The sequence below is a fragment of the Aulostomus chinensis genome, chromosome 19 (assembly GCF_037954235.1).
Source record: "Aulostomus chinensis isolate RoL2024-O1b breed Wild chromosome 19, RoL_Achi_v1.0, whole genome shotgun sequence".
In the NCBI taxonomy this organism is placed as follows: domain Eukaryota; kingdom Metazoa; phylum Chordata; class Actinopteri; order Syngnathiformes; family Aulostomidae; genus Aulostomus; species Aulostomus chinensis.
Window position 1 is genome coordinate 21761546 of NC_141338.1, and position 13792 is coordinate 21775337.

A 13792-nucleotide genomic window follows, 5' to 3' on the forward strand; every position below is an offset into this window, starting at 1 on the left:
TGTCTTGTGAACATTATGTTTGAGTTTGTCTCTTTATAAGGTCAATGTGCAATCCATTACAATCCAATACTATAATGAGCCCAGAGTGCCCCCCACCCCCACATAAACAAAACAAAACACGGATGGACTGAAATTACATCAAAGGTCATTGGGTGTAATGTGCTGAGTTTTAAAGTCAATTCCAGCATTCCCTTTTTTCTCATCCGTGGAGGGGAATTTAAATCCCTGTGGATACTTTCTTTGGTCAGATCATGGTTTCATGGAACTCACATGTTCTCCAGCCTTCAGCTCTTAAGTCTCAACCAAAAACCTCTGTAGTACCAAAGTGACACAAAAACACTGGTGGCTCATCTTTGATGTGCAGCAAAGCAACAGCGGTGAAGGAGGCGCGGCTGCGAGCGTGCAGGATGATTCTCGAATCAAGCGTCCTGTCAGATGTCAGTGACGGGTTGAGGACTTCGGTGGAGACGCGGCTGTGTCAGGTATCTCGGCTGAAGCGATGGCCTGATTAGTCCAACCCCCAGGAGAGTCGCATGATGAAAAACAGCTTTCTCTCCAAGCTGGAAGCCATCCAAAGTGGGGTTCCCTTGGACCACCAGGCGGTGCGTCTGAGTCAGGACCAGGACCAGATGACAGGCCGACCCCCGATAGTCTCCAGTGACATGACCGGGAAAAAAACTGCTGCCATATGTCTAACAAGCCCAATGGTTTGATGGAGAAAAGTGTCAATCATGTGAAGGATGTCTAGTGATGTCTCCATGGAAACACTGGCTTTAGATACTTATTGATTTATGGGGAATATATGCACCCCAACTCAACGCAGAGTTGAGGAGGAGTCTATAGAGGTGACTATGGAGGAGGGGACAGTCAGGCTGCAGGCATCTTGTTACGTCCAGAACTCAGAGATGAACATGGGTATCAACTCTCAGAAATCCTGGACAAAACAAAAGTCCTTGATCAAATATCCCCTAAAGAAGAAGAGTGAAATTAAAAATCCTCTAAAAAGGTCCATAACAGCAACCTGGCCCTCTCCTCTCAGTGGTCTATGGGTCCATGCTTTAAAAACTGAAATACTCCCTCTATAGCCGCCTGTGCTCTCAGGTGTCACCTATGTCAACTGTCACGTGTCTGGAACTCTCCCTCTATCCATTTTCAACCTTATTTGTGTACAACAAGCTTCCACTTGTGTTCTGATGGTTCACTATAATGAATGTGTCCTTTAACTCAAGTGTGTGTGGGAGGCAGAGGAACTGTTGAGACTTGGTTACACACACCAGGGGTTCCCAACCAATGGCCCTCGGACGAGTAGCGGTTCTTGGGCTGTTTAGGGCCAGACCACAAAAATCCATTTGGAAGCAACCATTAGGATCTCCCTGCCATATATGTACTGCATTTTTAAGAAATGTCTCCTGGAAACCTTCTTTACCCATCTAAAGGTCAATTATTTTCATTGAAAGATAATAATCTTCATATTGTTTAAGTGAAGGTCTAAAAATGGCAAAAACAGTGAAACCACATTCAGTCATCAGGGGTCAAGGGTGAATGTGCAGCGCATCATTAGGAGCAACTCATGAGATTACCAGTGAGCTGTTCAACCTGGTTTAAACAATGCTCACCTGAACCATGTGACAGGTCGCCATCCAAACACCTTCTGGACCTTCGACTGATACTTGATACCAGCTACAAGCCAGAGGCTAAGCTAAGCTAAGCTAAGATAAGATAAGCTAAGTTAGCTAGCAAGGGAGGAAAACCCCAAGACACAAACTATACTGGAAAGTTTCTTTTTATTGAGGCTGCTTATTAAAGAAACTAGATTCTTGGACAAAAATAGTGAAACAAATGTGTGTGATGTGTTTCATGCCCCCACTGAGGAGAGGGGTGAGGACAGATGCACCTGATAGCTCTGATGCAGGGTCACCTGAGTTCCTCCAAAGAGGAATCCAGGATGGAGAAGGAATGTATCTCTTTACTTTGAAGCACCAAAACGATGGAGGATTTAGACTTTATTACCATCACATTCCGTCCTGTCCTTCTGAATCTAACCAGAACACCCAGAACTTGCCACAGCAGCACAGAAGACATTGTTGCCAGTCCCATCTGCATACTTGTGTGAAGCTGAATTTTCAGCTCTGGCTGCCTCCAAAACAAGCAGCAGATGCCATGTTTGAAAAGCACAATGCTACAGGCAGCTTGTCTGTGTGAAACAGGCCCAGGGCTGAAAGTGAGTTAAAGGGACAGTTCAGTCATCACGCTGTTGTAGCACAGTGCCCAGCAGATGCAGCTGCAGCTGTGAGTAGGAATATAGATGTTCTGCAGATGAGGAGTGTAGCCCTCAAACGAAGCAGCTGTCTCACAGGAATGCAGAGCACCAACAATGTTAAAAGAGTGACGGGCAGGTAAAGGGACATATCTGCTTCCTGCTACATCTCCGGACAGAGGATGAGATGACATCATTGACAGCAGGTGAGACTCTGACATGATGCCAGTGTCTCATATAAGCAAACATCAAAATAACTGGGCTGTCCCTTTAAGTTAGGGTTTTCTCTTGTTTTGTCAGGATCATGTTATGTTTTTATTTTTCAACATGCTTCATACTGTATATCTTAACATGACAAAGCAGACGTTTGCTAGAAGATGTGATGGAGCTGAGCTGGTCCTCAGGGGGAGCCAGGCTGCACTGCTGCTGTCAGTTTAGAGGCAAATCATCATATATGACAGATTTACCGGAGTGAAGCTTTTTACTTCACAAGCACAATCGCACCAAAGCTGCTTCGGACACGAGAGCAAATACATGCGGGCCTACCTTCAGCTGTGGGTGCAGCTCCACTCTGAGCCTCAGCCAGACCGTCCACATCCGCCGACAGACCCAGGTCACCTGCACACACAACCGAGCAAAGGACAGAGATGTTAAAACTCCGGCAGAAACTGAGTGGGTTGAGCTGCAGCCTGGGAGACGCCCAGAGAGGTCTGAGGTTGGATTTCTTCTACTTCTTCTTTCAATTTCAGACAGGGAGGGAGTGCAGCGCTGCCTCCCAGCAGATAAAAGCATCATATCACAGTTGAAAATGGAAATAGTATGATTTGAACACAGAGCAGATAAGGACAAACTACAAGTGATGACATCACTCTGAGGTCTGATCTGAGTCATCAAACAGCTGATCTCTGTGTTGTGTTCTGTGTCCTACTTGGCGTCCGTCTACGCTATGTTATTTTTATTAAACGAGCTCTGGTCAATTCATCTGTTTGTTATAAATATGAATTATTGCAAATGTTTTGAAACCTAACAGAAGATAATAGAATGAACATCAGAAATTAATCTAATGGTCCAGATGTTCGTCAGCTGTTCTTCTGGTTCTTGGTTAGTTTTCACAGTTGAGCTACAGACCTGGAAACACATTCACTCTCTGTACAGAGCACAAATATGGATTTTCATGAAAAACTGAAAAACAGTTGGGAAGAATGTTCAAGCAGAATTACTAAATCCTTGTCTTTTCACTGTATTTGCACTTCCATACCTGGAACTGTGAGAAACGTGAGATTATTTCCTGAATGTCTTGAGGTATTTTTACTTTCGCGCGTAAACTGACTTTTACTTTGAAATGCTCGTGTGAAATTCCCTGAGCTGCTCAACGTAGCCAAACCTCTGGTCACTTTGCACCCTCAGCCTTCCTCTTAACTACCTGGAAATTGATGACAGTGAATCAAACATGTTCCTACTCACTGGTACGGCAACACGCAACACAAGACGATTGACAGGTGACATGTTTGAACACCAGTAAAAAGATCTGCTGTTTATATGCTCAGGTAAGGACCTGAATGTTGGCTCAACGTTATAGTATGGGGACGCCAGAAAGCTCCGGGGGGGGGGGGGGGGGGGGGGGGGGGGGGGTCCTTGTGAAACCGGGTCTCAATCCCACCCCTCACAGGACAAGAAACAGAGAGGGAATTCTGTCAGGAAGGCAGCAACAAGAGCAAAACCCCAGAGTACTAGTTTGAGGTGATGATGACCCCCCCCCCCCCCCCCCCCGCAACATGATAGTACAGCAACAATCTCCAGAGAGTCTGAATGTTTCAGCCACTTCTCTCGCTGTGGCTCTGCAGGATTTTCTCTCTAATACACACAATAGCCATTCTTCTAGTTTTCAGGAGAAGTGTGTGTAACGGATACTCTGGCTGCACTGGTGATTGGGTCTGGCTCTCCCTGGGAGCTAATCAGGACCAGGCGCGTGTGCATGGACGCGATGTATGGCTCAGCTATTAGTCGGACTTGGCTTGGCTCCTACCCTCCCTGCGATACAGACCATGTGCTTGACAGATGGAGGTGGTAGAGGAAATTGGAGGTGCTGAGGACAAAAACAAAACCATACAGCATTCCTTACATCCCCCTCTGTAGCGTGGAGTCTTACAAAGCCATAGAGGAGAAGGGGGGGGGGGGGGGGATAAGTTCATGTATTTTTGCACAAGATGCAGATCAATGCATGATTTTCCCAACTTGGTTCAAGCCTCGTACCTGACATCATCTCTGTTCTTCCGTCCAGCCAAGACATGCCAAGCTCAGTCCTCCGAGATATTAATAAAGTCCATGTGCTAACTGTTCGACATCCACAAACACAGAGGCACTGATGATTCTGCAGCAAGTAAAGTTCAAGCATCCAAACGAAGCCTTTGTTCCATCTATCCCTTGATCTTCCATCTGGTCCAGATCTGCTGCTGAAGTCAGCAACGAGACACTGATTAAAACCAAAAGGGAGAGATCTATTTGCTCCAGAAAGAAAGAGCGCGAGCAGTGAGAGCAGCTGTAGTCTAAACACTGGAGTCCATGTGATACAGGTGGGCCGCCGGAGCGCAAATATGAATGGATGATTCGCCAGGTTTAGGGTTGCACCTTCAGGGAGGTGGAGAACTCATCAGAAGAAGTGCAGAGGCTTCCAGATGCCTGCTAGTAGGGTTAAGCTCCAAGATCCTACATTTCCCACAAGGCAGCATGTTGCATTGCACAGCCCAGGATTCATCTTCTTCAAATCAGCTCCAGACTCAGTGTATGTGATTGGTCAACTGCTGCCAACACCTCCCTTAACTAGTCACACACTCGACTAGGTTGGGTTCTCAGATGAGTTGAGAGCCACCTGACAAACATCCCGGATAATGTCTCATTATCTCACCAGGAACTAACAGAACAATCAACGGAGACCCTGATCTGACTCTCACTGCTAGTTCATTCTTTATTCTCCAGTCACACTCGCCACCGTCGTCAGCGTGTCTGTGGAGTTTCATGAACCTTGCAGCTCACCTGCATGTCGTAAACCTCACAACAAAGCGAGGCAGCGCTGGTCATGTTGCTCATATCTCTGAAGGGAACAGAGACAAGACAGAAGCAAGACAAGCATCCCAGAGGGAGCAGCATCACATCCACCAGGGGCTGTAACTGATTACATCCAACCACAGTGTTGGAAAGCGATTGGGGCTCAAGGATGCTTTTCCATCCAGGGCTGAATCTGAGCGCCGCTCGCTGCATTCCAGCAGCCGGCTGCCTCGGCCATGAAAGGGCCCTTTGAGAGCCGAGAGGCCAGGCCACAGGTCCATCTACTGGGGTTTTGACTGAGGGCCTTCTGGCACACTTCAACACTTTCCCTCTCCAGTGTGTGTGTGTGTGTGTGTGTGTAGCTCCTCCTGCCTCCAAGTCCTCTAACCTTTGTTTCTGTTCCTCCCCATCCTCCACACCACAAATTTGTTTCCTGAGCAGCCAGTGTCAGCGGCCTGCCCTCACTCCCACCTTCCCTCCAGCAGTTACCAGCGAGCCGACGGGAGTTCTATAGAAGCCTGCTGGAGACAGAGCAGCTCTGGAAGCAGATATGATGCCTCAGAACCACAGAGGAAGAGGAAAACATGACTGAAAACTTAAGCGCTGCTTTTCCTCTCTCCAAGAATAGGAGCGAGCTTTTAAAGCAACATGCAGCATCCATCCTATTGGATCTTGGATGATATTCACCTCCTCATAAATACCAGAAAAGGGAGTAAAGGCTGTCTGTGAACAAAAAAAACCTCCTCAAAACAGAACTTTTCTGGGTACTGCTTGCTTCTGACATTTTTTTCACTACAATATAAATTCCTGCATCTGAAGAAACAGCACTTGGCTTCAGTGCAGTAAACACTTTTACCTGAGATTCACTGAGACTTGGTCATGTGACCGTTGTCTCATCCCAGTTCACCAACAGTTGAATTTGTTTTTTCACAGGTTCGTTTGAATTAAAATGATGAAATATTCACCTGATTTTTTTCGTGGACCATCAGAGAGTTGATAATCTGACAGCAGGTTTTGATTTTACAGACTTTGGCTGTAATAAACTTCCTTTCAGACCACCGGTGGGTTTGAGGGAGTCTGAAAAAGATTTCTGTCTGTGTTTTTGTGATCAAATGTTCCCTAACATTTAAAAGGCATCTACATACATTCAGCAAGGCAGCAGCAATCCAAAAAATCAAAAACAGACACAATTTATCACAGAGTGATCAGCAAAGTAAAGCCAATTAAATAAAAAGCACCCCTGACACTAAAACACAAATAAGTATGTATACACACTCCAGACCTACCACTAGAAATACATACCAGTGTATGCACATACACACACATGCTCCTGTAAACCCATGCAGAGCAACACACACACACACACACACACACACACACACACACACACACACACACACACACACACACACACACACACACACATCCATGCAAATGTGGACACACAATCAATACACTCTGGCTAGTTGTACATGTGTTTTAGCATCACTTTAAAAGTAATGTGAGGGACATTTTTCTTCCACAGAACAATCAAAGGTCAGAGGTCAGAGGTGTGGGGGCGGGTCACTGCATCATCCATCCAGACAAACACAGTCTTGTACTCAAACTAAACTGGGCTAAACTGCAGTGTTTCTATTATGCATTTTAAAAGGGAAAGATGCAGCATGGAGGAAAGCGAGAGCAGCGGCCTCCTCAACTCCTGGCAGGAACTTCCTGTTCACGCAAGACTGTCAGTTGCACGTGACCAGCTAACCACCGGAATTCTGGAGGAGGTAGACCATCAAATTAGACAGAAATCCATCCATCCATTTTCTACCATTCATCCTGTTAAGGGGGGGGGGGGGGGCTGGAGCCTATCCCACCAGCCTTCGGGCGAGAGGTGGGGTTCACCCTGGACAGGTCACCAGTTCATCACAGGGCCAACACATAGAGACAAACAACCATTCACACTCACAGTCACACCTACGGTCAATTTAGAGTATCAATCAGCCTCGTCCCCTCTTGATGTCTTTGGACTGTGGGAGGAAGCTGGAGTACCAGAGAGAACCCAGCAGGAACAGGAGAACATGCAGACTCCACACAGAAAGATCCCGTGATGGAACCGGGGCTCGAACCCGGAACCTTCTTGCTGTGAGGCCACAGTGCTGACCACTGCACCACCGCGCCACCTAGACAGAAATCACTCTCAAAACTGATGATCATGGACTAAGGTTGTGGATATCCACTTAACAAAGACGAGTGGAGCGAACAGTGACTTCAGAGCTTCTATTGTTTCTCTTGAACTGATGCTGAAACCCATCCAATCACAAGGTTGTTGACGGATACAATTGAATGCTGATGACAAACAGAACTGAAAGAAAAGCTTGTATTTTCACATTCATTCCACATTAAGGTCGTTGCAGCACATTTCATTGCTTTGGAACTTCAGTGTTACTAAGTTGAAGAGTGAAGCCTGGACAACAGCAGCTTGTGTTCTGTGCTTCATTTAAGGAGCCTTTCAGTCTAAAAGCATCTGCACAACAAGCTGCCTTCTATCTGCTGATCTGCCACTTGACCTGCAGCAGCTCAGCCTTTGTGAGCATCGCTGTGTAGATGGAGGGGACCACATTATCCCCCCCTGTCTAAATAAATCAAGTCCTGGTCCACCTCCCCGCTCCACTTCTCCAGCTGAGGCTCTGTGTGCTTTCTCTGTGCGTCACCCTGCTCAGCCTCTCAGTTTTCTGTCATGGGATTTATTCAGTTACACACATAAGTGCCGTCTTTAAAAGGAAGCCCAGCCTGCTTCAGGAGGAGTTATATCAATGGAATCAGTTCATAGGAACATTCTTAGAACCTTCTAAGTACAGAGCGGTGACAGTTAAGCTCTCAGTGTGACCTGTCCTGACCGAGGAGATGACACTCTCTTAGAAACGCTGAAGCCGATCCAGGATTGCTGGCCTTTCACAGTCCAGAGGGAAACTGCCTGGACCTCAGAAGGACCCCTCAGACATGGAGCCACATGAGTCAGCTACAGATCAACAAGTCAAGAGAACAAATTAGCTGCCCAAAACAAGTTCTGAACCGAGCCAGTGTCTCAGTCACTTGACCTCCTCTCAGGCTGAGCAGTCCTGGTGTTGGGCAGCAGGTTGTGGAACTAGTTTTATCTTGAGATCTTCCTGCCAGACAAGGAAAATCCAATAATAAACTGTCCCTCTTCTCAGCCCTGCACAGGGAGGATGAGGGGGGTGGATGAGGGGGGTGCTTCCATCTGTCTTCAGCCAGTTTCAGCCTTGGAGCTCTGGAAGGCTCTGCAGGAAGCTGCTGTTTGAATTTGTGTGGCATCACAGTTCCTCTATGACATGTCAGTGTTCTGAGGTCTGGACAGACATGAGGAGTCAAACACACCTGTAACATGACACGGCTGTGATATGAGTTCAATTGGAGTGTAACATTTTCCTGGAGGACAATCTGAGTTGATGACAGGAAACGCGATGTGAGGGTCGCTTTCTCACCTCTGCACAGTAAAATTGCTCCACACGTCTGACTCATGATGGTGGTTTCTGTTGAGCCTGAACAGAACAGCCACAGAAACTGGAGCAGAATGTTGTAGCTGCAAAGATCAACTTCATCTTTGTCTCTCCCCTGATAGAAATCCAGCTGATGCAGAACGGTGGCGAGATAAGAGCACCCTGGGGGCGGAGCAAACCAGCTTAAAAAGGGGGGCAGACGCAGTGCAACAGTGACGCGAGGGACTGCCCCGCCATAAACTCAGTGACAGGCTACTTCTGGTTGACTGGGACCAGGGAAAGAGAGAGACGGAGCCAAATCAGACAGGAAAAAATGAGCGCTGAAATCCTAAATTATTAGTCTCCCTAGCAGTTAAGACTGGGATGGAAAAAAATGTGTTATTGGTATTTCGACAAATCGCTTCACTAGTCCTGCCCACTGCACGCGCACACACACACACACACACACACACACACACACACACACACACACACACACACACACACACACACACACAAACACACTCAGGATGGTCTTACTGGGATAATGACCCTCTTGTAAAAGTGAAGGGTCAAAGAATGTGATGACCCTGAATAAAACCAGCCCTGCAGCTCTATGCATGCAGGGACTCAGCATCTGGACCTGGACCTGGACCCCGTTCATTCTGAAGATACAACACAAGACACGTCAAATACGGGATGAGCGCCGCACGCCTCTGCCAGGCAGCCCAGATCGTCCCTCCATGTTTAACTGATGTGAAATCATGCTCTCATGCTACTAAGATATTTGTGGGACATGTTTTCATAGCTGGCGTATGAATTACAGTTACATGTGACCTCTGACCTCTAAACTCTGGCCTGAATGTTTGAGACAAATTTGAGAAATCTGAGAGTGTGTCTGAAATATCACAATCAGGACAGTCAAGCTGGACCAGACCGCTTCTCTGAGACCACATCAGGATCTGAACCCACCAGATCTCAATATGGCCTCCATTCATCACTGAACATCATAACCGTAGGACATGGAAGTGAGTCGCATTCGTGGCGGCTGTGACTGACAGAAGAACAAATTAATGCAAGTTTGAAGACAAAACTCCACCAGCAGGACAGCCATCTTCTCCACCCCATGGTGACCTGTGATTGGACTCCATTTCATAACAGAGGAAAACTGTCCCGCCTCCAGCACTCAGTGACTTTTCTTTTCTGCTTCAGTTTCAAACCGATCGTGACTCACTCGCTCCGACCAAGAGGGCGAATATCCGAAAAATTAATGTTTCAAACTGCTCTGAAAGAAATAGTTGGGAAAAAAGTTTCAAAATAAAGACCCTTTCAAAACTAAATTTTTGATAGTTCTTGACTTTTCCCCCAACAAATGGACACGTGTCTTTAGGTCCCCCAAAACTTAACCTCCAGCAGGCGAACATGAGACAGTCAGAGTGCTGCAGTTGCTATGAAGGACAAATGAGATACAGAATCATGTTGTCAGAGATTTAAATTCTTTTTTTTCAGACCATCAAAAATTTACTAAAGCTTTCAAAAAAAATCTTATCATCTTTAAGGCCTCACACATATTCAACCACTGCAATCTTTTGTGTTCAGTTTCGTGTTATGACCGTTGCTCAGAATGAAGATGGAACCTTGTGAGACAGGTCTGCTCCTGGAGCATTCCTACGTCACCACCGACAGTGAAGCTCTTTCTCCATCTCGTTGAGTCACACTAATTAGATTGTTGTGAGTAATGAAACAATGGTGTGAAGAGTCTCCAGTATTACCAGTTCCGCTGTCCTACCGGCGGCGTACCAGTGCATCCAAACACCTCAAGAAAAGTCCTCAAATATTGTTTTTAAGGTATAAAATTGTTTTTGGTTGTCAATTATTTAAATTTCATCTTCAAACTGTATTCATGTAATGATTACTTTCTGTAATGTTCCTACTTGTGGTATAAACAATATAAATACATCTACAATAATGTGATTATTTCTAATCTGAGACATTTTATGGAGGCTTTAATTATGAAACTCATCATCTGACCATCCTGGCATCTGCTGTCAATCAAAGTGTCAACGTTAAATTTGAAAACATCAACTGGTGTCTGTGACTTTGTATTCCAGTGTAACATCAATCACCAGTGTCACGAGCAAAGAGATGCTGTAGAGACTCAAATGTCTGACTCCTCTTCCTCCGCCAAATAGAATGAGGGGCTCAGTGGAAACAGGTGTGAACTCCTGATGTGAACTTCCTGTCCTGTAATGATGAATTCCAGCGAACCAGCTCACCTATCTACAATATCCACCCCAGTGTGTCTTTGTCTGTGCAGCTCAGCGTGTGTGTGCGCGGCACGGTGGAGTCTGGAGGGACCGTTGCTCAGCTCATTATCGTCATCGCAGCTGAGGTGTTATGCAGCTTCCTCTGAATCATTTTCAGGTTGCGTGCGGCTGTTTGGAGGCCTGATCCATCAGTATCGAAGGAGGAGCCTCAAAGATCGCCACGCCATCGGTGTGGGTCTGATGGTTGATATTTAAATCAGCCCAGTTTTGCTTGAGTCTCTTCTTCTCATCTAATATGAGGAAACAATCAGGTAAATGTAATATTTATTGTTTTTTGGAAATATAGGAAAGTTTTTTTTTTTAATTCACAGCAAGAATGTTGTACAAAATTGTTTTAATGCAGATTATACCAAGATGGGTAAGTGTTGGTTACCAGCCAAATCAGATAGAAAATATCAGCCAATCAGATATCGGTAACATACAGTTTGGTGCATGCCCAGTATTGGTCACATGACCATGAGTCACATGAGAAGAGCTATTTAGCACATTAGAGCACCTATCAGATGACAGAGGACGGGAGCCACCGTGCTCGTCTGAGGCAGTAACAGTTCCTTCTCAACACAAACTCCAGATGGAGGACTCGCTCTTATCACCCAGACATAAACACTGGTCCCAGTCTAGTGTTCAGGGTCTCTGACACGAGGACTGGATCGTGGCGCTCTCTGGATGCTCTGATGCTATCAGTGGCCAGCGATGGAATTTCCCTTGAACGGGCTCTGATGCTATCTTCCCACCCTGCGAGTTCTCAGGGCAGAGGCAGCTTACGCGGGAGTAACTCCATCCCCATGACTGAGTTAAAACAACAAAAGCCATCTCATAAAAGCAGCCACTTCCCTTCAAATATTTGGCCATTTGGAAGCTCAAAGACAAGACAATAAATGAGAGAGGGAAGGTCACGATGGGGGACGTGCTGAGTCATTTGCATTTTATTGGCTCTCTGATAAGGTGGTGCATACCAAACTGAGGTCAGCTGGGAGAAGCAGCTTTGAAAGCGTGTCAAGCTCTGGTGTCAGTTGTTTATCTTTCTCCATATCAGTTTTTGGTCATTCTTTCCTTCCTCAGAGGAATGTGGAGCAGAACAGCACCATGCAGCAGAATATTACCCAGCAGCCACACCGCTCTGCCACATTTTCTTTCTTCCTCTTTTGCCCACGTCTCTGAACTATGATTACCAAAGCATCTGCTGGAGGATGAGGAGGATGAAGAGGAGGAGGAGGAGGGACAGCTTATTAGTTTGACAAGCCTGCTGTTAACATATTTGCACAGATCCATGGCAGACCACTGCTGAGGGCTTTCTGCCTGTTTTACTCGTCTGTCTCGTGGACAGATACGCCTCAGCTCCTGGTAGCGCTGGAGAGCTGCACCTCAACACTGAGTCGCCGGCTGAGTTTGCTTTGTCCTCTCTGGATCTGGTACTGACGTGTCCTGTAAACTGCCTGGGACTAACTGCTGAAAACCCTTTTGATAATGTTCTTGCTATTTTTAGTGGTGGCTATTTTTTTTCAGCTGCTGCTGAAATCAGATCAGGAAGTTCTAAATCAACTAAGAACACGCAGACCGGCTCTGTTCAGACCCGACAGGCCTCCTGAGTGACTTGAGGATCGGGACTTCACACCTGGAGTTACAATGTGTTTCCATGTGAATCTCTTAGGACCACTAATGATAAGATCTCACTTTGACACTCTTGATGCAAGCCTCAGAATGTTTGACATCCTAAAATATGTCTGTGTGGGGCCTCTGCATCATAATACCATGCCAATGAGATCCAGTGTGTTCATGCCACTACAAGAATCTGGTCTCATGTGGTCCAGACGCTCAGGGAGTGTGAGCGATCGGATCTCAATCATCCTCCTGCACGTGTTCCTGACCCGCACCTTCAGCTGCGTCCGATCAGAAGTTAAAACCGCGTCCCAACAGACCATCAAAACCAAAAACTGTCTTGAAGTTTCTACGATGTCCCTGAACTTCTCCTCAGTGACTTTTAAGGTGCAGACAAATCAAATCCAACAAGGATGCACCTGAACACATCGGACCCCTGATGGCGTCCGCTGGCAGTGACTTTAACTTGGCGGCGCGGTTTCCTCTTTGTACAGCTCAACATTCAACCAAATGTTTCAATCAGCAACCGACGTCCGTCACTGCTGATAATCAGCAACAACAGTAACTTTAAGTATTTGTCTTATGTTTAGTGTTGCTGTAATACTTGTATACTTGTACAATGTTTACTTTGACAAGTTACTTTACTGATACATAAAAATGTTGAAGTGATCACTTCAAAGTACTTAAAGAACTACGAGTACAATAAGTTATAAGTTATAATAACTACAAAACGTTTAAATCCAGATAAATGATTGTTTTTTTCTTCCTCTCTATGACAAAATAGATTGAAGACATTCAAAAGCTTTAAACGTTCATCTTTGTTCCATTATAAATGATGATAATTCATTTCATTTCACATGATCATTAGTTACACTGACGCTCCAGCATATCTCTGCCTTTTACGACCCTCTTCCCTGTCATGAGCGGCTGCGCTCCTCCATCTCTCCATATGTCTTGTGCATGACTTTGTCCATATTTTCCATAAATTCCACTGGACTATTGAAGCACTGGGCTGATTTACGCGGCGCTTCAGAGAGCTCCACCAGTGCTACAGAGGTTTTCCACTGTGGTATTGATAC

The 13792-nt window shown here is 45.9% G+C and overlaps 1 protein-coding gene across 1 annotated transcript in view; it reads right to left on the bottom strand.

Moving 5' to 3' along the window:
- ror2 (receptor tyrosine kinase-like orphan receptor 2) overlaps nt 1-13792 on the bottom strand; it is a 39194-nt gene that overhangs the window by 12642 nt on the left and 12760 nt on the right. Inside the window, exon 2 of the mRNA XM_086186754.1 lies at nt 2804-2875. Within this exon, the coding sequence (XP_086042880.1) occupies nt 2804-2875 (72 nt within the window). The remainder of the gene's footprint in view (nt 1-2803; nt 2876-13792) is intronic.